General features: G+C 34.7%; 5 protein-coding genes, 1 long non-coding RNA gene and 2 other non-coding genes across 9 annotated transcripts in view; 6 read left to right on the top strand and 2 right to left on the bottom strand.

The window, feature by feature from the left end:
* The window catches only part of LOC6644273 (cell adhesion molecule 3), a 78,356-nt gene extending 61,786 nt beyond the window's left edge, over positions 1-16,570 (top strand). The window contains exons 3-7 of the mRNA XM_023176704.2: positions 12,635-12,846; positions 14,730-14,865; positions 14,932-15,188; positions 15,256-15,427; positions 16,058-16,570. Coding sequence (XP_023032472.2) covers positions 12,635-12,846; positions 14,730-14,865; positions 14,932-15,188; positions 15,256-15,427; positions 16,058-16,125 — 845 coding nt within the window. The 3' untranslated portion in view covers positions 16,126-16,570. The remainder of the gene's footprint in view (positions 1-12,634; positions 12,847-14,729; positions 14,866-14,931; positions 15,189-15,255; positions 15,428-16,057) is intronic.
* On the top strand, positions 916-1,977 carry LOC111518831 (serine protease 55-like). Its single transcript, XM_023176735.2, has 2 exons — positions 916-1,076; positions 1,134-1,977. The coding sequence occupies exons 1-2, from the start codon at positions 993-995 to the stop codon at positions 1,926-1,928; spliced, it is 879 nt and encodes a 292-aa protein (XP_023032503.1). The 5' UTR covers positions 916-992; the 3' UTR covers positions 1,929-1,977.
* LOC111518832 lies at positions 2,520-3,878 on the bottom strand. Of its 2 annotated transcripts, none has more exons than XR_002724104.2 (4): positions 3,658-3,878; positions 2,789-2,874; positions 2,647-2,721; positions 2,520-2,590 (listed from the first exon to the last, which is right to left on the bottom strand). It is a non-coding gene; the product is annotated as an uncharacterized LOC111518832 (long non-coding RNA). The 2 variants fall into 2 exon arrangements; XR_002724103.2 differs by lacking the exon at positions 3,658-3,878 and adding an exon at positions 2,936-3,150.
* Positions 14,107-14,180, top strand: Trnai-aau. The gene has a single exon. It is a non-coding gene; the product is annotated as a tRNA-Ile (tRNA).
* Positions 14,440-14,513, bottom strand: Trnai-aau. Its single transcript has one exon. It is a non-coding gene; the product is annotated as a tRNA-Ile (tRNA).
* Positions 16,571-19,654: 3,084 nt separating the features above from the next.
* On the top strand, positions 19,655-21,060 carry LOC26528952 (retinoid-inducible serine carboxypeptidase). The gene is made up of 2 exons (XM_015178066.2): positions 19,655-20,597; positions 20,658-21,060. Exons 1-2 carry the CDS (start codon positions 19,655-19,657, stop codon positions 20,954-20,956), a joined length of 1,242 nt encoding a protein of 413 aa, XP_015033552.1. The 3' UTR covers positions 20,957-21,060.
* A 1,276-nt stretch (positions 21,061-22,336) lies between these two features.
* On the top strand, positions 22,337-23,725 carry LOC6644272 (retinoid-inducible serine carboxypeptidase). Its single transcript, XM_002066950.3, has 2 exons — positions 22,337-23,306; positions 23,364-23,725. Exons 1-2 carry the CDS (start codon positions 22,337-22,339, stop codon positions 23,678-23,680), a joined length of 1,287 nt encoding a protein of 428 aa, XP_002066986.1. The 3' UTR covers positions 23,681-23,725.
* Positions 23,726-24,507: 782 nt separating this feature from the next.
* On the top strand, positions 24,508-26,021 carry LOC6644271 (retinoid-inducible serine carboxypeptidase). The gene is made up of 3 exons (XM_002066949.4): positions 24,508-24,640; positions 24,692-25,612; positions 25,679-26,021. The coding sequence occupies exons 1-3, from the start codon at positions 24,577-24,579 to the stop codon at positions 25,972-25,974; spliced, it is 1,281 nt and encodes a 426-aa protein (XP_002066985.1). The 5' UTR covers positions 24,508-24,576; the 3' UTR covers positions 25,975-26,021.
* The last annotated feature ends 1,843 nt before the right edge of the window (positions 26,022-27,864 follow it).

Here is a 27,864-nt window from a genome sequence, read left to right as displayed (position 1 = left end):
TAATTAAGGCCGTGTTAATAAATTAACAGACTAAAATCAAGTAAACAGATATTTTAAAATACTTGGTTTAAGAAAAACAGAAGATTCGGAATAAATATACCAATATCCATTCCTTAACAAAGAAATCAGAGTCATGAATTATTATTCCGAAATCATTAACTATTAAATATCAAATCGATAGTTGGTTATTATAAATTGCATTAATAGGAATTAGTTTTGTGAAGTAAAGTAATTTCTGTTGAATATCTCGGTAATTGTTTCCAATTTCTTTAGAGATTTACTTATAGTACATATTATTTTGGTCCTTCATCTTATTATATATAAAAATTATTCAAATAATTTATACATGAAATTACAGTTATGAATTATTGTTCCGAAATCCTTAACAATTAAATATCAAATTGTTACTTTATTATCAATTGCATTAATAGGATTTATTTATGTAAAGTAATTTCCATTTTATTTAAAGATTTACTCATATATCATCTTTGTGCTTCAACTTATTATATATAAGACTTTGTTCAAACAACTTATACAATGAATAAGTGTTTAGTAATTCCTTTTTTCATAATATTTATTTTCAACGACAATTTGTCATTAGTATTTTGTTGTTGTACAATTGCTGAGGTTAGGGCAATCAGCTGATAAATATATATTTTATAAAAATAAATACGTAGATGATTTAATGTATGAAATCAAATGATTAAACCGCATTCGTAGATTAAAGTAATAATTTCGTCTCAGTTCTTTGTGATCATTTAAAGAGAGCGGATCATTGAAAACTGTATAAGAAATATACATATTTTAAGGTTTACATCGCCGACTTGAGTTTCAAATTCTTTTTTAACATCAGACTAGATGTGTTTTTGAAATTTGTTTGAAAAGTTACTCGATTTCATAAATTTAATAAAAATAATAACGCAAAGACTATTCAATGTTCCTTATCAGCATTTGAGCTCTTAAAATACTTATAGAAATATATATGTATCATCATGTTGCTGATTAATATTGTCATATTATTAACACTGGTGATTTCCAGTGCTTGGACTGACGAAGTTAATGAGAAACCCTTGCAGGTAAATATGTTTATAATGTGTAGACTAAAAATTTAAATGTTTCGTGTATAACAATAGGATTTGGTTGATTTCACTAACGGAGAAGTACATTATTGCGGTTATCAGGCGCATGAAATTGTTCGCTCGTGTTTGAATACTTATGACACTAAATATGCCAGAGTTGGAGAATTCCCCTGGACGGTACGGATCAATGATAAGAATGGTTATCTTGCAGCAGGCACTTTGCTAAATAGGGCACTCGTCTTAACGGCCAGCCAGTTTATTAAAAATAAACAAGTGGAGGACTTACAAATTGTTGCTGGAGATTGGGATATATTAAATAATTTCGAAGAAGTTCCAGAACTATATCGAACAGCTGTGAGAATTGAAAGGAATGAGGACATTGCTCTTATTTTCTTGAGTATGCCCTTCAGTCCTCAGGAATATATATCTGGCCTGTGCCTGCCCACATTGCAGGCAAACTTTGTGGAAAGAGCTGCAGCAACAACAGCTTGGATTGGAAACTTTAGTAATACAGATAAACTGACGAAGAAAAATTTTAAAATACAGACTCCATCGGATTGCTTTTCCGAATTAAACAATGACACTAGAGTGTACGCCGAATCTGGGAAATTTACGGATGCAAAGCACATATGCGCCTTTGATGAGTCCTATGAGAATCCTTGTGGACTCAACAATGGAGCTGCACTTTTTTATGACATCAATAACAGTATCGACCATCTACCGCGTTATCTTATGGCTGGTATTGCACTGGAAAAAGAAAACTGTAAACCAGGTTTGCAGGAACCGGCTTTATTTATAAATATTTTACCTTACATTTCATGGATTGAAGAAACGTTCAACAAATCCTGATTTTATGAGAATGTTATATACTTTTTCAATAAAGATGACAGATAACCGATGAGAAAGCCGATGAGAAAGCCGATGAGAGACCCTATCTCCACCGCTTGCTAAGATCCAAACATATTCCACGGAATAACTGAGTAATACGGAGTAAATAGATTTTCATTTATATTTCTCTGCAAATTTCCTCTACTCTAGCTAGAAAAAATGACCAAGAATCCAAGTCCTTTTCAGCAAAAGCAATTTTTTTTAGCACTGCACCCAAAACAAGCTTGACATTATCTAATTGTACCTATATTAAAAACCGATAAGGAGTTAATAATGTAAAATTATATCACAAGCCATGATTTTATGCTCTATTCATTTGTACAGAGATACAATTAATTTTTGTGACGCTTCGATAGTCTTCGATAGTCCAATTTATGATTTTTTACTACTTTGCAAAATTCAATTTATTCCAGGTTGTCCCTTACTATCAATGAATCCGAACTTTACTTAATAAGAAATAATCGTATGCTTCTAATATATGCCAAAAATCCTTTTGAAGTTACCTTTGAAATAAAAATCAAGAATATTAAGTGTCTTTTTGTTTATTAATATTATAATAAATGTGTTCCTTATTATTTCAAGTTTATTTTTGTTGAGTGAGAAAAGCGTCTAAGAAACCAAGTCTGAAAGAACAATACATATTAGATCTCTTATATTCCACTTTGGCTTCTATACTCACCGAATGGTGTGTGTATTGTATGTGTATACATATAGATATCTCCCATGTGCACTTTGTGTTTGCCAGTTGTGTAAACTATGAGAGTAAAAAATAGTTAAACACATTAAAATTACCTTCCAGAAATACTCCGTTTTACACTTACCCAAACGAAATGTGCGTGTATGTGTATAGAAATGCTTCAGATTCCCAAGTTCTGCACTTTGTGTTTGCCAGTTGTGTAACCTAAGACTAGAAAATAGTTATACACATAAGTATTACCTTTAAAAAGATAGCTGAATTTGTTTTATACCCTTATGACTATTCGAAAGAGGGAAGGGTGGAGTAAGACACAGCGCCGTAAACTGCTTTTGTGTTAATGCATGTGTGCAATAAAAAACAATCACTTTTATACTTAAAACTAGCCGAAATAATAAATTAATGTGTTTTTACACTGAGAATTTTCACTTTTCTAAGAGAGAACTTAACACTATGAGTTTCGGTTGTGGAATGTGATTATATGATGTTGTGATTAGGTATATTACATTTTGAGGTTGAAAGGAAAAAGTCAAGGCACATTTGATTCAAATTTATAAAAAATCAATGCCTACTTGTATTGCTTATAGAAAACTTTGTATCCACTGAGCAGAATAATGTATTAGCTAGAATCAATAATAAAATTGACATAGTAATACAGGTTTAGATGATTGAAATTAAGAATTTAAGTCCATTGATTGGGCGACTTAGGTGCCTTTTATATTTTATCAAAAGATCCAAAAAGATATTGCAGACCAAACTTAATGCGTATTTATTCTTATTATTTATCGGATATCGATAAATTTATTTAAATCACTTTTTCATCTTGTAGGCCCGAAAAAGTGCACTTTTGTTAAGAATTTTCCTTAAGAAAACGGTTAAAACGTGGACGTATTTGAAAACGTATTTCTTCAACGAGTACAATTTTTGAAAATGACGGAATCCAAAAAAGGTAGAGGGGACATTCATCAATGGCGGCATGTCGGCGATGAAACTTACGATTTTTCACTAATTGTAGTTCATTTGTCAATGACAACGGTAGGAAACATTGTGAAAAATTTTGGTGACGATTTGTTAAGTACAGCGCCTTCAATCATGTCCCTAAGGTCCAAAAAAAACGCTCGGCCGGTGCTTGACACTGCTCTACGTAACGGCCTGTAAATTTTGTAATATTTGAGATTTCGATTTGAAATATCTGGAGTACATTTTTGAAACATTTATCTAAACGTTAAAGCAAAAAAAAAATCTATTTTTTTTTTTTCTCCACAAGGAGAGTGCCTTAAAGGTTTTCCGATTGATTTTGAAATCCCTTTCATATTGATCGGTTAACAGAGATTCTTTATTATAGAAAATTAAACGCTGTAATTGGACACAGTTAGTTGTAGTTAGACGCATTCAAAGTCAACTCAGTAGGTAGATCTTTCAAAGATCCCTTTTAACGCATTTCTGCTTACGCACCTGCACCCATTTATTTACTTTGTTTTTTGGATATATGCAGAGCATATTCACACACACACACACACACTTTATGTACATATAAGTATATAAACTTTTGTATCTTTTGCTGTCTCTGACTGTGACCCACTTTCATTCGTCATCGACTCAATGTTGCTGAGGTTGTCGAAAAAAGCTAGAGTGGGAACGGAGATCCAACGATCGGCTCACTCGCTCCCGCTTATCATGTGAGCACCGAACGAAGAGCCGCCAAAAAATGAAAACCAATTTGTTGGCCAGGTTTTGTTTTTTTTTTTTGTGAATGAGAACGATGGCTGTTCTTTGCTGGTCGCCTGTTCAATTAGCAAACTATTTAAAATGTTTTAAACTTTTTTACTGCTTGTGTTGTTAAATTTTATAAACAAAATAAAAATATTTATAAGTGGGCACACGAAGCAAACAAAACAATTTGCCTTAGGACTTATACAGAAGAGGGCTGAATGGCAACAAATGTGTACTAAAAATCCATTCTCTTGCTCTCCCACATTGTCTCCATCTCACTTTCTCTCTGTGTAGCTACGCCGTAACGGTAAATCCGTAAAACTCTAGGAAATACGGTATTATTTTGTACTAATTCGAATAGGCGTACAGCTTTTAAAAGCAAAGCGAAGTATTGTAGGCGACCGTCCGCTGAGAGTCAGATACGTCGACATTGATAAGTCCCCACCCAACGCAGTGTTTGTATATAAGAGTATATACATATATGTATGTATATATGTATATCTATATGTATATATGTATATATGTATGTGTATGTGTGTGTATGGCTGTGTACATTACCGAGTGTTTGCTTTGTATATCTGTTTTGACTGCTGCTTGGGTTAATTTGTTTATGCTTGGGAATTGAAATTCTCCGCTGAGCTTTGTACTCATTTGTTTAAACAATAAATGTACTGAGAGAAATGAAAGCATTTTAACCTAGAATTTAAATATTTAAAAACGGTTAAGCTGCTTGATTTTAAAATGATATTTTGCCTATTAATATATAAATGGGAATGGAAAATTAAAATAGAAATAAATACAGATCCATAATTCATACGTCTAAAGTTATTTATTTTTTACAGTATTATAAAAATACAAAAATATTTGTTATTTTCGTTATTTAAGAATTTATATCTATAATCCAAGAAAAATAGTTTTATATTTGTCTATGCTTAACCCACTAGTCTCGTGAGTCTTTAATCAATTGTCATAAAATATAACAAACAATGAACAATAATACTATTTTGAAAATTTATCTAAATTCGGAATAAACATATTAAACTTTTTTAACATTAAATAATTTCCCAAATGATTTAAAAAGTGGTCAGAATAAATGATTTTGTTAAGTATCGACATGTGCCTTGAGGCACTCTTAAGTCTTGGAGGGTTAAAATACAAATAGTTCTGATGGTTAAGAATAAATAAAATATAAATATTTTCCAATTTTCCAAATATATATATTTTTTCATCTAACCAAATATTAGAACTTTTGTAACGAAATCTATACAGCTTGGCTTTATCACTCATATTTTTCTAGATTTATATTTTTATTCTTCTTAATTGTAGAGATTTTTCTGCGAGTGCATGCCATAGAGAAATCGCGTTTTATCCAAATTAAAAAAGACTGAGAGTTTAAGAGATAAACTTATACACAATATACATATATGTATATATCTGTACACTTCCACTTGAGAACTGAACGCCTGTGATATTGGATAAAATGGTCAACGTTGAAAGGCCAAAATAGAAATTGAAAGTGTTCCATTGAAGATCGTTCCAGTTGTGGAGGCTCTTCGAATTGTTTTTGTAGCCCTCCACGAAACATCTCTATCGCATTGTATTCCAATTGTAGTGTGCATGTGTCATAGACATGCTTATCGACAAGGTCTACCCAACACACAAACCACCCCACCCTGCCCCGCCCCACCGCAGCACACCACAAGGCGAACACAAAACGAAACGAAATCAACCCACACCCGCCTATCCAAACAGTATTGCGGACGCGTGTAAAAATGCATTTAACAAACGACTTTCAAACGCTTTCTGAGAGCTTGTTACAAAAAGTTTATAATTTCGTATTTAAACAAAAAAATTAATGTTTTATAACCGCAGACGCAGTGAGAACGAGAGAGAAATTGTTTATAACAATGTTGCAGATATACCCTCCAAATGTAGGAACTCTTAAAAAACTATAACAATTTGATTAAACAACTCAGCAAATACAAAAAGAAAAGTAAAATATTTATTAATATTTTTAACATAATAACTAATAATATTAAACAGCTTTTAGTTACTATATTTAACTATTGAAATGGTGATGTCATCAATTGAGTTTACTGCAATTGTTTAGACGAATAATACTCGCAGTACTCATACTCATACCCAGATAATCGTAACACTCGCAGTTGACGTCAGTTGTTGCTGGTGGATCTTGTTCTCTTTTGTGATTCTCTCCCCCCACCACGTTTTTTGGGTTCCCGTCGAGCGTGTGTGTAGGTCAATGATCTTTTTAAATTTCGAAACGCAAAGTTCGTTGAACTGCCGAAAAATGAGAAACCGTAACCACTTTTTGGTTGAATTTTGAGTCGACACACTACCAATTTTTCTGTTCGCCTGATACCAGCAAGAGGCGTCTGATTTTTCTTTCAATCGTCGCCATGATCGTTTTCACTTAGCGATCTTGAGTTTCAGTGCCATCCATCGCTTTTTACTACTCTCTTGGTGGGTCAGGGGCGGTCCCTGAACGTGACACTGTTGGCGGCCATTTACCTTGTGTTGCCCATGAGGGGCTCAATGAACCTTCGTTAGGGTCAATGTAAAGTTTCGATGGTCAAAACGAAAACTGGGTCAAGCAAATATGTATGTACATACACCAGGGCCTCAACCTTGTAAACACCAAGTAGTCCCTGCCTTTGAGTTTCCCCTCCTCCCAAACGCCAAACCCTCAAGACCCGTTCGCAGTCAACGAATGTGAATTCACTTTCGTTTTTTATGTAGAAATCGATAGCTGGCTTTGTTTGTGGAGCAGGCGAACAGAATGCGTGCCATAACCACAATCGACGACCACTATATGGAAATAATAAATTTTTGTTGTCTCTTGTCTGAGGGCCAGCAATGGTGCGTACCCAGCAACAGCAACAACATGAAATGACTGTATGCATCTGTATCTACAAGCGTGTAGGTAGATAGATGTCGTCGTCAGAGTCAGAGACAGAGTCAGAGTCAGTGTGAGGCGTCACTGATGTGTTGCTACCCCGATGAGTTGCTGTTGTCGTAGCTGCTGTTGTCGTTGCTGCTGTTGCCGTTGATGTTGCTGTTGCTGCTGACGCCTTCACTTTCGCTTTCAAAACATGATCGATAATATACAGGCACAAAGTAACAGGTCAACATAATGTTGAGTTGCCTGCATTTCTTACTTCAGTTTAGTTTTTGTCGTTGCTTTTGTTGTTGCTTTTGTTGTTTCTGACCTCGTTTAGTGTTTTGGGTGTTTTCTTTTTTTTTGTGGTTGTTGAATGGACAAAGAAGCAGCAAAGAAGAAAGATACAAAAAGGCAACCAAGCGCAATAAGGGATTTCTTTATATAGTTTTGAATTTTTTGTGGTTTTGTGGTAAATAACAAACTTATAAAAAGAACATATAAATGAAGAGAAATAAAATTAATTATTAAGAGATTTAAAACTATTGAAAAATATGCACATGTGCAAGGAACTTGTGCAAGATGTTGGTGGAGTACTTTGACACATCCTTATATAGAAATTCTTAGGCACTGACTCGCTATGATGTATCAACCTCCAGAATATACTATACAGACGTCAGACATTACTAATTATTAAATATCTAGACAAATATTGAATACCATTGCTTATTTTATAAATAAACAATTTTATAAATAAACATTATACCGAAAAGTATTGGATCACACATATTTTAACTAGTATACATATGTCTTTTGAGTATTACACATTTAGTATACTCTTTCTCATAATATATTTATGAACATATGTATGTAAAGAGGGCATACACATTTTTCCTCATTTTGTATAAGTGTGTTATAATACGACTTTCTTCTGATCAACCCCCGTTTATCCAGTTTAAATATTTCAATTGCGTTTATTCATTTTGCTGTGCTCCCTTTTCAAATCATATTATGTAATAAAAGATGAAGATATAGACTCGATTAGCTCTCTTTTTGGATAACCCACTTTATCCAATATTTTAGTAACTGTAAACATGACATAATATGTTGATTGTACACCTTTGAACCTTAAGAGAATGTTTTAGGTCTAGTACAACGAAGGACAAACTGTATACCACAAATTTTCAATTGGTCCTAGCATCCGGTTTGGATGCAATTGACAAACTCATTTTTGTATGAAAAACTCATTTTACGACATTAATTGTTTACGCATAACTATACTTCAACTAAGAAAGAAAAAGAAATGAATTTCCCCTCGAATGAGATATTATTCATAAAAACTGGATAAATTGATAGACTCAATAGATTATAAAATTATTATATATGTATATTATTTATCAATTCAATTATCACTTATACGATTCATGAAATGTGGTCTATTTATAAAAGTTCAAAAATCGAATAGAAAATTTGACTAGTAAAAATATATTCTTTCAATGCTTTAATTTGGTAAAACCCGCTTTATGTAATCTAGTCGATATAATCTTAATCTTTTATACGAACAATAAGTAATGAGCGCTATGATGAATAAATGTAGTGTGTTTTCTTGATTAGCACATGGTTCTGACTCAATATCACTCTTCTTAACCTTAGTCAGAGCTTATTAAAAACTTTATATGTGTAATTTACGTAACTTTTTCCCATGAGTAAGAACAATTTTGTTCGTAAGCATCAAAGACAATAATTTTATATCTTCTTTTGGTAGACTAATGTAGTCTATAATGGAAAACATGTTTTGAGTATGACGATTTTGTTATCCTTGCTGCAACTTCTGAACTCCTTGCGCCGGAGAATTGTAGTTCAGTTTCGTTTCACGCTTTTTGTTTATTTCCTTGCATACCTTTGTTTGTTTTCGTACCTATACTAAAAGCAACCACAGCTGGTTTTCCTCAAGGTTTTCCAGTTCGATCGCGTCTCAAGGTTTCCTTGAGCAACAAAAATTTAAAAGAAGCAACAAAACAATTGACTGCCAACTTGTATTTAGTCGTCGCGTCGTTCACTCTCGGTCTGGGCCCTCTTCTGTTGGCCTGGCCAAAATAGAACAGCAACGGTTTCTAAATAACTAGCCAAATCTCTCAATCGCACACCAAACCACTCGCCACCCGCTCGGCCCAATGTGTTTTGCTTACGCAAATTTCATAGAGCTAACCCAGCCGGGCTAAGTATTTGTGGTTGCCGGCTGGCCGGCTCTGTCTGCTGCCCGGCTAGACAACCGGCATGGCGTATGTGATTAGTTTTTTCGTACTATTTTGATCGGGCGCTCAGCGCAATGGTGGAGCTATCCAACGCATCGTATTGAGGTGGTTGGGGGCCAACATTAATGTTTTTTTTTTTTTTGTTTTTTATGCTGATACCGAGAGTGTAGTCTATGTGCTTGTGTATATACATATGTCTCTGCGACTGTGTGTTTGTGTGTACAGAGAGCAGAGCGCGTGCGAGCGCCATAAAAATCAACGTGAAACAACAATTAGCATTCAAGGTTAACCAGAAACCGAAATGAACTGAGGCCCCAACAACCACAACAACCGGCAACGAGCTTCACAGTAGCTGTAGCCAGTTGTTGCCAGTTGCCAGTTGGAGACAATCCACGAAGATAGCCACTGACCAGCCCCCACCTCAGACATTTGGCAATAAAACAATAACCGGTTAAATTGTATATTCAATTCATTTGTTTAAATATATTCTTAATGTCTTGATATTATAAACAATAAAATTGTTCTTATTTCAAAAAATCTGGGCTTGTTCTGCTAGTTTCTCTGACTTAACCTATGCAAAAAAAAAGTGATACTCACAAAACTGATCACCGAAGTGGGTATACCCTAAAATATTTTCTCTCAAAACCAATTTGTTTTCTCATGAAATTAGATCCATATTGATTTCAGTCTCTACATGAGGAAAGTCTCTTACATATTACATTCAATTATTTGTTTTTAGCTTTTATGTATTTAAGTTTATTCAAATAAGTCTTCTTGTTAGACTAACCAACTTCATAAAGGATAACAAGATTGTTGATCACTTAAACAATAATATAAAAACACAAAATTTAATTGAAATCCAACAAAGTTTATAAATAACATTATAAATTTTATATTTTATTTTATAAATATTATATAAATTTTAACTCGCAATATTTTTATAAACTAATTTATATTTACTTTGTGTTAACACAACTACTTGAAATCGTTTTAAGGATATTTACACTATTCTAGTGCAAACTTCCCAAAAAAAATTACTTAAAATAAAAATGATCAAAATTTAAATTTAGCTATATTTTGGTTAGCAAAAATCGATCTTTGATCCAATCCTTTCCTTAAGTTTTAAATGCATATTATATTATTTTTTTAAATGTTAAGCAATTGATAAATACTTTCAAAAGTAGAAACTATAATTTGTTTTTTAAAAACCTTAACCACCTAAAAAATGTTGTACACAATGCTAGTTCAAGTAGCTCTTACTAGTTCATTGACCCAACTGAAATTAAATTACCACTATTCTGAGCATAATCGTTTTGTCTTCTTTTGTTATTATTATATGCCTACTCAGCACACACAAGTTCATTGAACTTTCCATTCGGTTTAGTGATTGGGCTCCAACTATATAAAGAAGAATTTATAACCCTTTGCCTTCAACATTTCCTGTGCCCCTGATCGCTTGCCCCAACACAATTTCCTAGATAGTTTCAGCTTCAGCTTTTTTTCGGTTGAATCTTTTATGATTTATGAGAGAAGTTGGCCACGAGCAACGAAAGCCAAAAAGAGACTCACTTTCGATTTTCAATTTTGTAGGAAGCTTTTTATAATTCGGAACAGGCGAACAGCGGAGGGCCACAAGGGCCGAAACCAAACCAAAAATGTTGACCATACACATGTACATATATATTTTTGGTTTTGGGTAGTGCGATGAGATCAGTGAATGTTCAGATCGTTGATAGCTCTATCCCTCTTACACTCAAGACGTTTTGGTCTGTTGATATGGGAATTTGTTTGTTTTGTTGGTTTCTTTTTTTTTGGGTTGCCGCTTGTTTTGCTTTTGGTTTTTCATGGTCGCTGACCCAGTTTTGTTTTCTTTTTTTTTCATGAAACTTTCATAATAATCTGATATATGTACGTACATACTTTTGTATATAAGAACTAACGAGCCATGATATCTTGCTTTATGTAGTTGAGTGCTCTAAATTAAGGTACTTAAAATCGAGGGGCAGAAAATCATTCAGCTAAGTCGAAATTGGAATACCCTCACGAGAGTCCGCATTATGCTAAACAAAATAAGATATTGAAAGTAAGAACTTGGAAGGATAAGTTCATTATTCAAAATTTATTTCTATAAGTGGAAATATGAAACAAAATTATTGGTGTATTAAATTTAAAATAAATTTGCAAAGCTCCTTTCAAAGTCAATATGCCTTCATATACCTACATAATGAAATAAAAGTATCTGGCAATAGTCCATACAGTGCAGTGAATAAATATTCGCATATGCACAAGTCTCTTGAAAATTTCCAAGATAAAAACAGATAATCAATATAAAATTAAGATTGAAAGGATATAATTAAACTATTATTGTAAAGAAATGGTAACATTATGCAAAGAAAAACACTTTTTTATGAAAGTACATTTATTATTTTAGCATAGGAGGTTGAAAATTATACACATAAGTCGATTGAAAATCTCGAGATCAGCCTTCAAAAATATTTAAAAGTACTCAGAAGAGAAAAGGAAACCTTTTAAAGGGGTCATACTAAAAATGATTTCTTGTTTTTAAAAACAACAAAAAACAAATGAAAGCATTTTTAAAAAAGGAAAATTACATTATAACAAATAAAGGTATTAAATAAATTTAAAAAAAGTTCTCAAACCAAACTAGACATGTTTTTATAAAGTCAAAAGCACGATGACATCATTTTTAGATTTATCATAAATTTGGATGAATTTAATATGTAAATAATTACAGTTCCGACTAAAAGTAAATGCACATTCTTTGCCAATATAAATGTGTGTGAATGTGTGTGTGTGTTGTGAAAGCAAACTTTAAATGCCGCTACAAAGCTCCTGGTAAGCTGGTTTCTCAACATCACAAGCAAAAATCCATTTGTAATCCTTGGGGGATCATAATTAAGCCACAATAACTTGTCATATTTAAGCTTCTTCCCTGTCATCTACCCACATCTCCCCCTATCTTCTCCATTGCGGCTTTTACCTAACTTTACATTGCTGAACAACAATAACAACAGCAGTAATAACAACTCATTTATGTATACCCCTCCCACTCACTTTCTCTCAAACTCTCACTCTTACCGTTCAACAGGATTCAGTGTGGGACTGCGCAATGTCAATGTTCGCATTCCAGCGGCTGTTAAACGCGGCGATAATGCGCTCTTAATCTGCAATTATGACATCGAGAACGAAACGCTATATACGGTGAAATGGTATCGAGGACGACGTGAGTTTTATCGGTATACGCCAAAGGAGAATCCGGCATGGAAGATATTTACGAAAACCAACGAAATCGATGTTGAGGTAAGTACTAAAGAAAGCCGGCCAAGCAGATAAAAGAGTTCAATGTAAATTGCTTTAAATAACTGTAGGCATAAAGTGTAAACACTTTTCCCCGACCCTATCCACCACCCACTGACCCCAGCCAAATAGCCTCTGAATCGATGTTTGTTTTCAGCATGTTAAAAAGTTTTTAATTAACAATTTTGACTTTTCACTTTTACTGCATTTATTGTTGACTTTTGCTGATATTACGATAATAAAAAAAAAAAAAACATATACAATGCAGAATGACAACAGACGAGAGAAAAAGACAGAGTACAGGCAACGCAGGTGGGGGAGAGGTCAGTATGGTCGGGCCGAGTGGCATATCTTATATAAGCGAATAACATGGATGCATTATGCAACTACGCCAGCGGCTTGGTAATGGGCAATTTTTGTTTACCTGCAGCAAATTAATTGCGCAGAATTGTGACGAACAATTGCGGAAAATGATTGGAAATTGCTGACAGATATCTACATACATGAATAGCATTGTGGTCTCTTGAATTTATCTGGTCTTTAATTGAATGTGGTCTTGCAAACTGTTTCAATTCTATCTTAAAATGAAATATGCCTAAAATATGAAAGTTCAATTATACTAAAACTCAATGATTTCAAAAGCTAAACCTATGAAACTTCTTATCATATCTGCAGACAATAAATAACTTTAATCAAAATTTAATCATATGATATGGCGAGAATGATAGTCCAACAAATAAGAAATATCAAAGAAATTCGCAAAATTTACCTAACAAAATAGAATTTTAACTGTTATCGAACTTCTTTTAATAAAATCTATCGATTTAGACTCAAAACTAGGAGCAAAAACCTTATTTTGTAAGGTTTTTTTTAATTGCATTTGATCATGTGTAGGAGTTTGGTTACTTAAGCATATAACGCAATCTTTAAATAGCTAGTCTTATTTTTATTTTCATAGTTCTTTGTTCAGGAAAGATACATCAAAGTATCTTTTAGATATAATGATCATCCTAGAAGTATGCATTTTATTTTTATACTTTTTATAGCATACTTTTAGAATGAAATATTTATTAAATGGATACCAAAAGTATATCATTAAATATTATAAACCTTTACTAGTTGTTTAAAAACACTTGCACTGTTTTGGCATAAGATTTAAGTTAAACGCTTCTAATGCCAAACTGAATGGATTTAGTTCTATTAATGATCAATAGATCAATACTAGTCGTGGAAAACGCCCTCTATGCCGGCCCGTGTCAACAAGGCCCATTAGCTCAGTTGGTTAGAGCGTCGTGCTAATAACGCGAAGGTCGCGGGTTCGATCCCCTCATGGGCCAAACATGATTTTTTTTGTTTTTTTTTTCAAAACTATTAAAAATTGTTTTTTTGTTGTAAAATATGGAAAATAAATTTTCGTTTACGCTAATCTATAGGGTAATGAATTCTGAAAATACAAAAATGACTCGCAGTCTAAACCGACCTTCTAACATGCATAATAATTAACATGAATACGTCCCACATACATATATTAAGAGATATTCCAGAAACCCTCATATGAAAAAATTAAAAAAAAGGGTCGTAAAAAGAATTTACTCATGGCCCATGAGGGGATCGAACCCGCGACCTTCGCGTTATTAGCACGACGCTCTAACCAACTGAGCTAATGGGCCTTCGTGACGTGAGGGAACACAGAAAATTCCTTGAATTCCAAATGTGAATATTTTGATTTAAAAAGTGCTATATTTATTTGGAATAGTTCTATGATAATTATTAGATTAATAATGATTAGATTAAATATAAATCAGTTTTTTCTCCGCCAAATAAATGACTTAATATAATGAAAATGTTAATACTTGTATTCAAAACTTATCATTATTTTTGAACAGACTACAAAATCGAATGCAAGTCATGTATTATTACGCAATGTGCCCACTTCAATATCTGGAAAATTTGCATGTGAAGTTTCTGCCGATGCTCCTACCTTTGACACTTCTATTGTTACTGCCGATATGGAAGTTGTGGGTAGGTAACCCACTCTTAATTCAATAGACTTTTATATTACAAAGATATATATTAAAATTTTAACAGAACTGCCCACCCAACGACCCATCATAACTGGCATACACTCCAGATATCGATTGGGCGACATTGTCAATGGGAATTGTTCATCGGATTATTCAAAGCCGGCGGCAAATCTCACCTGGTGGATTAATGATATACAAGTTCCACCCAACTATTTACGCATCTATGATATACAACGACATCTCGCAGAGAATCTTGAGAGTGCGGTTCTGGAACTGAATTTTGTGGTCACAGTACACCATTTCATCAAAGGACGATTGAAGGTAAAGTTTTCATTAAAATGACAATATAAAGAAAATGAAAATATTTTTTATTTGTTATTCCGTGCAGCTTAAATGTTCAGCTCGCATTCATGACATCTATGCACAGGAGAGTGAAAAAATGATTGAAGAGGATCGACCTAGAATATTGGCATCTGGACGCTCGCCCGACATGAATATGTATCCATTTGATCAACCGGGCGATGTGGATGAGCACAATGAATTATTCTTGACGCGCAAAAGTGAGTAGCTGGCTTCAATGTTAAGGCAATGTTTATTTTTGGAAATTATCTTTAATTATTTGCTTCCTTGTGAAGCCTTTAATTAATTTCTCAATCAATAAAACATTGGATTAACTCTTACGCATTACCGGTAGTTGGTTTAAAAATTAGGCAAAAAAGATAAGGAATGGGAAATGGCCTAATGACCCACACAGACACAAATCGACAGAACGACAGAACCACACACCGGACACTTGGACCATAAAAATCGTTTGCATGATTGTTTTTGTAACTAAAACAAATTACGAATTCGGCTAGAGCAAAGAAACACAGGGGATACATTTACACGCACGCCATTAGGAATGATAAACTGGAGGGCATTAAATCAAAGTTAGCATAGAATAGGAGCAACAAAAACAAAAAGAAACGTAATCAAAGAATGGTAAGGTTAGACCAGGACAAAGGATGCAGCATCACCTTATTAGAATAGCTGGTGTGTGTGTGTGTGTTGTGTTTTGGGATGGCAACACACAATTTATTAATGCTCTGTGCTGAGCTACAAGCAATTAATCCAAAGATTAATTTGACCAGCGGGTGCCCTTTGCTAATCTGATCTCAATCTTCTCTCTCTTTTGTTTTGTATATTTACAGATGCTGCCTCATCGGCTTCGAGAATGAATTGGAATCTTATGCATACCTTGGTCAACTGGCTACGGTGATGCGTTTATCCCTTTTGCAGGAGAGATTTCAGTGGACTTTAAAGCAGGGCATTCAATATGCATCTAACATCACATGGAACTAACATTTCCAAATAACAATGAAACCCTTAAATAAACAATTATACAACACAAACGCAAATCATATAATTATAGCAAATTAAATAGCAAATTCAACTTGATAAAGCCCTCAGAAATAAACCCAAAAAGAAAGCATAGTCTATACATAAATATATAAACACCCCACATCTACCTATGTATACCTACATACATACCTACAACCTATACCTATACTAAGTATGTAACTGTAAAAATCCAAAAAAAAAAACAAACATTTTTGAAATGTTGCATCCTCTCAATTGAACAAACCGAACGAAATCGCGCTAAATCCTATCCTTAAGTCAAATGTAAATACACATGCATACACAGACACACACAAACACTTACACCTACCCATATATATATATATATAAATTATATATGTACCTACATACAAAAATATACATGTATGCTATCTAAGCCAACAAACAGAAAAAAACAAACAAAAAGAAAACAAAAATAATAATAAATAAATCAATTTCATTTGATTTTGTTCAAGTTTTAAACGTTGTGGTTTCTAGGCAAATGCATTTTGTTTCCTTATCAAAAGATTGTTAGTTTGAAAAACTGTACAACTGTATTTAGTAATAGAGTTAATTTTTAGTATCTCAACTTAAGTTGAAAGTGTGTGGAAAAAAAACCGAAATTACAAAAAAAAAGCCAAATAAAAATTTGTTTTATTTGATCGTAAACTTTAATTTTATATGACAGATGGGAGTGGAAACTGATACTCAAATATTAAACAAGTTTTCGACTTGAGCTCATCAGTTTATTATGGGTAGAAAACGCTCTCTCTAAAAATGTGCTGAAATAAATATTAGTTGTTCACTTAAAGTCACGACATTTTCATCTAAATCGTCAAACAAGTCGGTAGTGTGTTAGCGGATTTTAATAAATGAAGTAAGTACCTACTCATAATACATTATATCTCATTTGTAACATGATAAAAATATATCATTAAATATTGTTGTATAACAATTAACATAAAACATAGAGCCAGTTTTAATTTCATATACAGATAAATCTCTGATCTATGTGGATATGGAGGCTCAGATGATTTCTATAAATGATTTCAATCATTTAGTAGTAAGGGCAAATCAAAAATGAAAGAAAGAAACGAATTTGCAGTGTTTTTTTGGAAGAGCTTTTTTTTTCTTTGTTGCCCCTAATGCATTTGCTATTTGACCCTTTTTCCCTTAGCTAAGTGTAAAATATGATGGCGTCAATGGCAAAATAAATGGAAAAGGACACATGGTTGAGAAAAGGAAAGAAACAACCACAAATGAAAAACTTGTAATTTACGTGACAAAAACAACAAAATGCCAGGGACAGACATCGACCCAAAGACAAAGAGTGGGTGGAATAGAGATGGTAAGAGCAAACGAGAGAGAGAGAGAGAGAGAGAGGGAGAAAACACGAAAAACAGCGTCAAATGGTTAAGCGAGTCTGTTTGTGTTTCGTTGAGTCAAAAAACCGTTTGGCTACACCCACACACAAAAACCAGGACAATTCTTTGTGGGTGTATATATGTATGTCTGAGTGAACGCTCGTGTGCGTGTGCGTGTGTGTGTATGGAAGCATACTTTTCAGCGCTTTTTGTTGTTGCTGTTTGCAATTTCGCACTCGACTGCATCCTAGAGTTTCAGCTAGCCTGCATTTCTCTTTCTAAACCCCTCCTGCTCTTTACCCGTTTAGCTCTTTGTGTGTGTGTGTGTGTGTGTGTTTGTGTGTCTGGACTAAGCATCTGCATGTTGCAAAAAGTAGGCGTGGTCATTGCCCCTATTGCACTGTTGCAAATTTATTGTGCAAGTGTGCGTGTCCCACTCTCTGTAGCAGTGTGTGTGTGGATTGCCAGCCAAGCCAATTGCTTGAAAATGACTTTTGGCACTGCAAAAACCAAAGCAAAAGAAGGCGGAAAAGGCAGGAGCAGACACAGAAGCAGAAGCAACAACGACAGCAAGAGGATCTGCTTAATGGACAATCGAAAACGCATTCAACTGGCAATTTCGGTTTTTGCAGCTTCGACCGCCTCCAGCCTCCAGGCGGCATATCGCCAGCCACGTTCGGCAAATTGATTTCCGTTTGCGGTCTCCACTTGTCATCGTGGCAAGGTGGCAGCTCTCATTAAAAGACATGCTGTTCCTCTTTCCTCCACCCCTTCGACCAAACACAATCATCGTTCTTCGCCGAGGACTCTTAGGCGATTGTCGAGCAGGACAAAAGCTCGACCCATTATGGCATCATGCATTTGACAGAAATGATAAAAGATACAGAAAAATTTGTTAATTACTTTTACAAAATTTCTTTTTGGTGGGAGTTTTTCAATTGTTCTAGGTGCAAGCAATTTAACTTTAATAATTATAAAATCAGACAGAACGAAAGAAAACTTTTCCTTTTACATCTTTAGCAATTGTTTGTTAATAATTTGGAATGTATACATGTGTAGGTTTAGACAAATATGGACTTGAAATTGAACAAATCCAAAAACACATAGCCAGGCTACAATGCAATTTCTATACTCTTCGGGGTATGGGCGAGGAATTCTCAAGTAATAAATTAATGGAAAGTAAAAAAGTTGAGCCCATTTAAAATTCGTATATACAAGTTAGCATACGAGTTTCTCCACGATACGCCGACTCCTACAGAACAAGTAGAGCCATGCCCTGCACCCCGACCAACTATGTATGATGCAGCAAGACGAGACGCAATACCAGAAACTGCTGAATGAGTTCCGTGTAGTATACCCGTTCTCATTAAAAGTCACGTTGACAACACACACATACTCTCAACATCGGCCACAGTATGATCAATAGACCTTGATCAGCCCTCTTGACTAATATTTAAGTCCCCGATCTTTGGGTTAGTCTTAGTCTGGTCTCGGAACCAGAAGTACATTCAAGTGACTAATAAATAAATTATAACTTTAAATCGAAGTTTCTGTGTAATTAGTTTCATGATAAACTAGTGGTTAAAGAAAGAGTCTTGTGTGTCATCTTCCATGTGTATCCGAAGGATCATGGTAATGCCACACCCCGACATATCGACGTATGATAGACTCGTAGCTGGCCCCCGAGTAGGGACCAGACTCGCCTCCATGGGCCAGGTTCGTACTTAAGAGTCGTAACTTACATATGTACATTACCGACCTTCGAAATCGTCGATGAACATTTTTTAAGTAGTTATGAAAATGCCCAAATAAAATATTCCAAGAAGTTAACCAATATGTATACTCCATGCACAAGCAACTTTTAAATTGCAATAAACAAACGCCAAAATATAAAATGGAATGTTGATAAAATGAAAAACAACTATAAATGGCATCAAAAAGCATTTTGTTTAAAATGTTAAAATGTTTATAGTAAGAACTTCTGTATATAAATAGAAGTATACAGCTAACATTTTAAATCAGTTTCCTAGTGTATTAAGAAAGAAAATGTTCTATTGGAAGTGCATTTTAATTTCCAGTATTTTTTCCATGGCTCAAGGACGAGGGCAGGGATTCGGGACGGGAGAACAGCATTGGGACTATGTGGAGGTACGTGAAGGTGCCCACATGTTCTATTGGCTCTATTACACCACGGCCAATGTCAGCAACTATACGGAACGTCCTCTAATTATTTGGTTACAAGGTGGTCCAGGGGGACCATCCACAGGACTTGGAAACTTCTACGAGCTAGGACCAGTGGATATACATGGAAATATCCGAGAGGGCAATTTCGTACAGCATGTAAATGTGTTGTTCATCGATAGTCCTGTGGGAGCAGGATACAGCTATGTCGATAATACTAGTCTTCTAGTCACCAATAACAATGAACTGACGAATGATCTAGTGTCCTTCATGGAACATTTTTATAAAAACCACAATGAATTTAAGACAGTTCCACTGCATATTTTTTCGGAGAGCTATGGAGGTGTTATGGTTCCAGAGTTTGCTCGTAAATTTGATTTGGCTTTGAAGAATGGCACAATGGCGCAGCCTTATCTATTAAAGTCAATATCCATCGGTAATCCATGGATATCCCCCATGCATACTATTAAAGAACATTCTCGATATCTATTCGTAAATGGTTTAATAGATGAAGATGGAGTGGCCTTGCTTGATGCTCAGCTAAAAAAAATCAAGGAATTTGATAAAGATACTGAGTCGGAATGGTTTGAACTTATTGACAATCTTACCAGTAGTACAAGTTTATATAATACACATTTTAGCGTGGATTTTACAGAAGCGTATGCGTATGGGTACTCAAAAAATTTGGTGAAATTCATGGCGAGAAACATTAGCGAGCAATTGAAAATAAATGGCAGTGTCTACGGTTCACAAATAAATGACCTAATTAATAAGTTTGATTTTAAAATAACGAGATATATAAATACGAGTAAGTTTTTCTAATTTCAATCCTTACTTTAAATGATAACTTTTCGTCGATTGGTTTCAGTTCCTCGTCTTTTGAACGAGACGGCGATTAAGGTGAACATATTTTCCGGTGAATTGGATATAATGTGTAACACGGAAGGCACCTTGGCACTCATTAACGACTGGGAATGGCGAAATAAGAAAGAATATCTTCAAGCTTCAAGAAAACCAATTAATATTAATGGAAGCTTACAGGGTTACGAAAAAATTGGCAGCAATTTTGCAATGTACTGGATCAATCATGCTGGACATATGGTCGCAAGTGAAAGTCCCACAGCCATGCAATATATTTTAAAAGCTGTTACCCAGTACGATGATTAAAGATTAATCTGAAAACAAATATTCTAATTTCCTTAATCGTTAAATGTTTTTTAAATATTTCTACTCTATTTCTGAAGTACACTAATAAATTGGCATTAAAATTATTATTATTGAATTATTTGGTCAATTTATAGGTATATATATATGAAATGGATATTGATATCGGGTACAAGTCTAAATAATGAAAAGATGATAGAAACTGTTTCGATAGAGACCACAAGGTCTTTTACCCAAAAACCTTTTTACCTCCTTTTTTCAAAGGTGTATTTATATATTTACGACGCTTTGCTACAATCTTAAATATTACAGATAAAAGAAATATTTTTTTGAAGAAGTTGTAGATCTAACAATAAGATAAACTGCATACCACATATTTCTAATTTAGCCCCAACTTTTGATTTGAAGCCAATTGAAAATCAGAATTTTGTAGGAAATTTTTGGCCTTTTGGTCGAGACCATTTTGTGACCATAATTTGTACTAAAGTACTTTTTTTCTTGACCTACGAAAGAAAGTGAATTGAATTTCCCGTCGAATAACATATTTTTCATTTAAATCGGATACAAAGTAGATCGTTTTTTTGCCTATTAATAAGGGACATTTTATACAAAACTGCTTTTCTATTCTCCATCTCTTTTTTTTTATGGGTATGGCCCTTCCGAAGGCCGCGTCATAAATGTGGCCGCCACTGTATGTATGTTAACCCGCATTTAAATTATTTTCTCATATAAACATTAAATATTATTTTTCCCACAGTTATCAGCCATTATTTTGTAGACGACCCTCGTGAACTTTGTTAAAATTCAGAAGCATTTACTCTAAAAGAACTTTGATAGTCACCATTGAAACATGCATAGCAATTATCTTGGCAAATTGTACAAACATACATATGTATATAACTTTTTCTAATTATAAACAAATGTATTCAAACATACCCACAAAATAAATAAAATTAAAGCTTTCACCCATCTGTAAATGTGTGATAAATAAATCCACAAATAAAGAAAATGTTTACAATTTTCTGATGATCGATTAGTATAAACAAGATGAAGATTATTAGAGTTCACAAATTGCTTAAGCATGCCAATTGGACAATTCACATGTGAAATCGGAATAGTTTCTTCAAAAAAATTTAGTAAAGTACCTATAAACAATATGATACTTAATATATTTTTTACCTAATTACGTCATCAATATGCAAGGGTGCAAGAATGAAGATAAACAAGAAATATATTTGCCGCAAATTTCACGAAGCGCCAAGTAAATGGGTTCAAGGTCAGCGCTCACATTAAAATGGAAATGTTTTCATGAACATTTTTAGCAATAAATAGCGGAATAGCGTGGAGCTCTATGTTCAGTTTTTTAGTGAATTTACTGTGAGAATGTTCTATCAGCGCTGCTTTCTACTTTTTGGCATTTTTGCCATGGCCCAAGGTCGAGGTCAGGGATTCGGACCGGGCGAACAGCATTGGGACTACGTGGATGTGCGCGAAGGTGCCCATATGTTCTATTGGCTCTATTACACCACGGCCAATGTCAGCAACTATACGGAACGTCCTCTGGTTATTTGGTTACAAGGCGGTCCAGGAGGATCGTCCACATTGCTAGGAAACTTTTTTGAAATCGGACCAGTGGATATGCATGGAGATCCGCGAGAGGGCAATTGGGTGCAGCACGTGAATGTGTTGTTCATCGATAGTCCCGTGGGAGCAGGCTTTAGCTACGCCGATAATATCACACTTCTGACAACTAACAACGACGAGCTGACCAATGATCTAGTGACCTTTATGCAATACTTTTACAAGAAACACCAGGAATTCAAGAAAGTTCCCCTTCACATATTTACGGAGAGTTATGGAGGTCGAATGGTTCCAGAATTTGCTTTGAAATTGGATTTGGCGTTCAAAAATGGAGATTTGGCGGAACCAAACCTCCTTAAGTCCATTTCACTTGGTAATCCATGGATTTCCACTCGTCACATTTGCCGAGAGCATTCTCGTTACCTTTTTGTAAATGGATTAATTGATGAGGATGGTGTGGATTTGATTAACAGACAAGAGGAAAAGATTTTGAGTGCTGTGAAAAATCATACATTCTCAGAAGCAACCGATGAGTATCTGGTGTGGTTTGATCTTTTACAGAATCTGACAGGTGAAATATATATATATAACACTCAAAATCATGTGGATCCCGACGAGGATCGGACATATGGATTCGCAGATGAGTTAACACAGTTCATGAAAAACAATATCAGCGAGGCCTTGAAAATCAATGGTAGTGTCTACCGTGAACAAATTTTGGACGTTTTGGAAGCCCTGCATGCAGATCGTTTAAGATCCGACATTTTTGCCAGTAAGTAAATGCATTAATTTGGTATCTGAGATTTTAATACCTTTGTGTTTCCTCCAGTTCCACGACTCTTAAACGAAACGTTAGTTAAGGTTAATATATTTTCTGGTCAATTGGACATTTTGATACCGACAACAGCACACCTGGGTTTCATCAAAGATATTACTTGGGCTGATAAATCAAAATACCTTGAGGCTAAGCGTCAGCCAATTGTTGTTAATAACAGACTTCAGGGCTATGAAAAAGTTGGCGGAAATTTTGGAATGTATTGGATAAACCGAGCGGGGCACATGGCCCTAGCTGATAATCCTACCGCCATGCATCATGTTTTAAAAGCGGTAACCCACTATGATGACTTGGAATCAAATGATTTATGAGAAAAGCACTGAAACTTCTATGTTAAACATTATAACAATGATATATGACTACGAATTTTGAATAAACAATTCTATAAGATTGTTGGACATATATAATTGCAGTGGATTACATTTTGTTTAGTTTTTGAGGTCGTTCTCCTTGGTTTAATGTTTTGTGTGTTTATTAATATTGCAATGAGTTTTCAGATATAGGGGAACTCTTTCTGATTTTTGGTCTGTGTGAGCTTAGGCAAGTGCAAAGATAAATAGCAGAGTCCTTATGAGATCTTGAAAGGACTTGGCCGTTCCATCTCTTATATGTATGTTTGGATGTAAGTTATATGCTAAAACTGCTCTTACAAAAATTATTGCAATAAAAACTTTTATATTAACTTGTGGCTTGAATCGTAATTATTTTAATATTTAATGGTTGTTTAACTATCTATAAGTTGTCATTGAATAGTTTTTCTGTTGTTAGGAGTTTAAAGTGTCCAGAACAATTTACAATTTATTGCAAAAGGATGTTATCAGTATAGCATGATAGTATTATAACATAGCGATTTGTAGTTCATCGTAAGAATATTGTTTTTGAACCACTGTGCACTTGAATGGTATCTGCAATTGTTCATTGCTGACGTCATAATGCAGAAGATAGTGAAAAATAGAGAGAGGGAGAGTACTTATCTCTTAATATCGATCATCGACATAAACAAAGATCTGTTGGCCATTTATTTTTAATTTTCCATGAAAATCTCGCAGTTTTCCAGAAAGTTTTATTTGTTTATTCCATGATATAAATAGCAAATTGAGGAAAAAAGCTTCCCTTAGTCGTTCAGTGCGCATTTGTGAATAGAACTTAGTGGACGCAATCGAATCTTTGAGTGCTCTCACTAAAAGTGGGCGTGGTGGCCGACGCAATGCAAGTTAATTTTCAGATCTTGGGAATAGTGTTGTTACAGTGGCTTGTCGGCAGTGGACAAGGTAACTTTTGTCTCGAATCAATACTCAATAAACTAATTGATTTAATATTAGCGCGTCGTGGATTCGGACCCGGTGAACAAGATTGGGATTATGTCCAGGTACGCGATGGTGCCCACTTATTTTATTGGCTCTACTATACCACAGCCAATGTTACTCACTATACAGAGCGGCCGCTGGTCATTTGGCTGCAAGGCGGCCCTGGTGTAGCATCTACCGGGGGCGGCTGCTTTGAACAATTGGGACCTATTGATATTGAGGGGCGACCGCGAGAGAGTAACTGGGTAAAACACGTGAATGTGCTCTTTATCGATAGTCCGGTTGGCACTGGCTTCAGTTATGTGGAGTCACATGGTCGTTATGCGGAAAATAATCAGCAAATCGCCCAAGATTTGGTCACACTAATGAAAAGCTTTTTAGCTAAGCATAAGGAATTTCAGACAGTACCTCTGCATATATTCTCTGAAAGCTATGGAGGCAAAATGGCGCCTGAATTCGCATTGGAATTATATCTGTCCACGCGTCAGCCCAATGGCATAGTGTGTGACCCCAAGTCAGTGGTGGTCGGTAACCCTTGGACCTCACCTCTGGACAGCACCTTAGCCTATGCTCCCTTTCTTCTGCAATTGGGTATTGTGGATCAAACGGGCTATGTGAATATTTCCAGTGTGGCTGCCGATATCGCTCAATTGGTCTACCAAGGACGATGGTTGAGTGCTCTGGAGGAGAGTTCCAAAATTCAGGCAGTTATAGCTGATTATACCGACGGTGTTTTCCTGTACAACACCCAGAAAAGAGTTCGTCTCGGCGTTGACTATCACGATGACTATGGCGAAGATCCAAAACTATGTGAATTTATGCGTCACAATGTCACCGAAGCACTTCAGCTCACCAATATGTCCGAGTGGATGGTGCAGAATGCATCCGTATTTCTTAACCTAGGCGATGACATCTTCAAGCCTGCTGTCAATATTGGTAAAGTTTTTGACATAACACCTTGAATTAGATAAATCTTAAAAGATTTAAACCAAACTTTTCTAGTGACTCGCTTGCTGAATGAGACGCCGCTACGCGTGGGCGTGTACTCTGGAATTTTGGACCTTCTATGCGCTACGCCAGGAACTGTCAATTGGATCAATCGCATGAAATGGCAGCGTAAGGATCAGTATGCGAGCTCCAAACGCAAAGGATTTCGTATAAATGGTGTTCTCGAGGGTTATGAGAAGCATGGTGGTGGATTTAGTATGTTCTGGATCTACAGAGCTGGCCATATGGTGCAACAGGATAATCCAACGGCTATGGGATATATTTTAAAGAAGTTTACCAACTATGGATAATATGTATTATTAGATTGTTGTCAATAAAAGCAATGAAAGTGCCTTAATTAATAATAATTTTTATACTATACACCCATAGGGTGATACTACGAATTCGACTATTTAAAAATTTTGCCCATTTCCGCCCCCGAAAATTCAACAAAACTGATTTTCTCGAGAACTAACAAAGCTAAAGTCACCAAATTTAGTATGTATACTGGATTAGTATGCGCGCAGAATATATATGTTTAAATATGTTGGCACGCCCACTTACGTCTCCATAATTTAGAAAAAACCGACTGGCTCTTGCAATTTTTTGACCATCGCAATCAAATTTGGCAGACTAATTTTTCTTTTTATATATTATTTTGTTTTAAGTGAGCTAGTTCTGTTCTTAGTTAAATGCATACACATACCAAATATTAATGTGGCACGAATGTAGTCGTTTTTTTTTGTTTTCAAATAAATATTGTGATGCTGTGCCTCAATGATGAGGTGATAAATTCGCGCATAATTTGCCATTTTTACTTTTTTATTTCGTCTAATTTTAATGTAGTTACTTTGGTTAAAAGTTGAAAAAAGAGTATGGGGAAGTAAGTTTTTTGTAGTAATAATCCGGACTTTTGGTTTATGGAAGTCCGGATAACCGGTGTTAAACTCTATGAATGCAATCAATTAAAGCTGAAATAAACTTTGATTATTTTAGAAAAATGTTTGTTATTCAATTTTAGATTTTTGGTTTTTACCAAAAAAGCCTCAGCACCAACCTGTTGGAACTACATAGCAAGTTTCTATCGAAAACATTCACCAAGTTGGCAACTTTGCACTGATATCGGCCGCAGCAGCTGTTTTTGTCAACTCCAACGACTATATTGCCCGGAATTGGTATTTTAAAATATTTGGTGAAATGTCGGAAATTTACATGACACCAAAATTTTACTTGGCAGATTTCAAAAACAGGCTGACTCAAATTTTTATGAGGTTTCACGCGAAACAGTTGTTATATTTGGAGACTTTCGAGGCATTATCGATGGTTTTGAGAAATCTATCGATGACGACGGCCATCGCTAGTTTGTCACCTCTAATAGAGCTGCCAATCGATGAGACTATCGACATGCTTTCATTCTGTCGATATATCGTGTTTGTTTTCTGTATGAATTTCTGTAAGTCACAATGTCATAAAAACTCTTTGGTGCTAAGGAAATTTCTATAATTTTCCGAAGACCCGAAATATAAAGGAATTTGTGGTTTCACAATTTTCGCAATTATCTAATAATATATATGCATATTATTTATTTGATATACAAACATCACATAAATAACCGATTGCTTTTTTATTGCAATTTTACACAAAAGCCTACGAATAATTTTTGTGCTGAATGAATAATTAAATTTAATAAAAAATTATATTTTTTATAAAAAAATTCAACTTATCGAAGTCCTTATCGATACTATGGATAGTTTGATTCATCGGTGGCGAAAACTATCGAGTGGAGCCACTATCGATGTCTTTGCATCTCTAACAACATCTAGTCAGCCTGTTAGAAAGTGCTAGAGCGACACGGTATAAATACAGGAACATAAAGGGTTAGAGCTCATTCTATTTCGTTAAGTCGTTGAGATAGAATCAAATATTTTCCTTAATATTTGTCCTCACTTATAACTTTAAATCATTTTATTCCTTATTCATCCACATTAAAGTTTTAAAGTGCTTATTATTATCTGAGGTCCACATTCCAACAGCGCCATAGGCCTTTTAGGAGATGTGATTGACACCGACGTTAAGCGTCTATCGTTTAAAGCATTTTCCTTATTCATCTTAATTCTGTACTTTCAAAAATGTATCCAATAACCATAGCCATGCATAGTAAAAATTGTGGTTACTTTAGCTTTTCACAATTTCTTGTTTGC

This window comes from Drosophila willistoni, assembly GCF_018902025.1.
Source record: "Drosophila willistoni isolate 14030-0811.24 chromosome 2R unlocalized genomic scaffold, UCI_dwil_1.1 Seg167, whole genome shotgun sequence".
Lineage (NCBI taxonomy): Eukaryota > Metazoa > Arthropoda > Insecta > Diptera > Drosophilidae > Drosophila > Drosophila willistoni.
This window is presented reverse-complemented; position numbering and strand designations above follow the sequence as displayed.

Coding starts and splice junctions, on each gene's coding strand:
- LOC111518831 (XM_023176735.2), top strand. CDS start 993: ATGTTGCTGATTAATATTGTCATATTATTAACACTGGTGATTTCCAGT. Junction 1,077..1,133: donor TTAATGAGAAACCCTTGCAG/GTAAATATGTTT, acceptor GTATAACAATAG/GATTTGGTTGATTTCACTAA.
- LOC26528952 (XM_015178066.2), top strand. CDS start 19,655: ATGTTCTATTGGAAGTGCATTTTAATTTCCAGTATTTTTTCCATGGCT. Junction 20,598..20,657: donor AACGAGATATATAAATACGA/GTAAGTTTTTCT, acceptor GATTGGTTTCAG/TTCCTCGTCTTTTGAACGAG.
- LOC6644272 (XM_002066950.3), top strand. CDS start 22,337: ATGTTCTATCAGCGCTGCTTTCTACTTTTTGGCATTTTTGCCATGGCC. Junction 23,307..23,363: donor AAGATCCGACATTTTTGCCA/GTAAGTAAATGC, acceptor TGTTTCCTCCAG/TTCCACGACTCTTAAACGAA.
- LOC6644271 (XM_002066949.4), top strand. CDS start 24,577: ATGCAAGTTAATTTTCAGATCTTGGGAATAGTGTTGTTACAGTGGCTT. Junction 24,641..24,691: donor GCTTGTCGGCAGTGGACAAG/GTAACTTTTGTC, acceptor ATTTAATATTAG/CGCGTCGTGGATTCGGACCC. Junction 25,613..25,678: donor CAAGCCTGCTGTCAATATTG/GTAAAGTTTTTG, acceptor AAACTTTTCTAG/TGACTCGCTTGCTGAATGAG.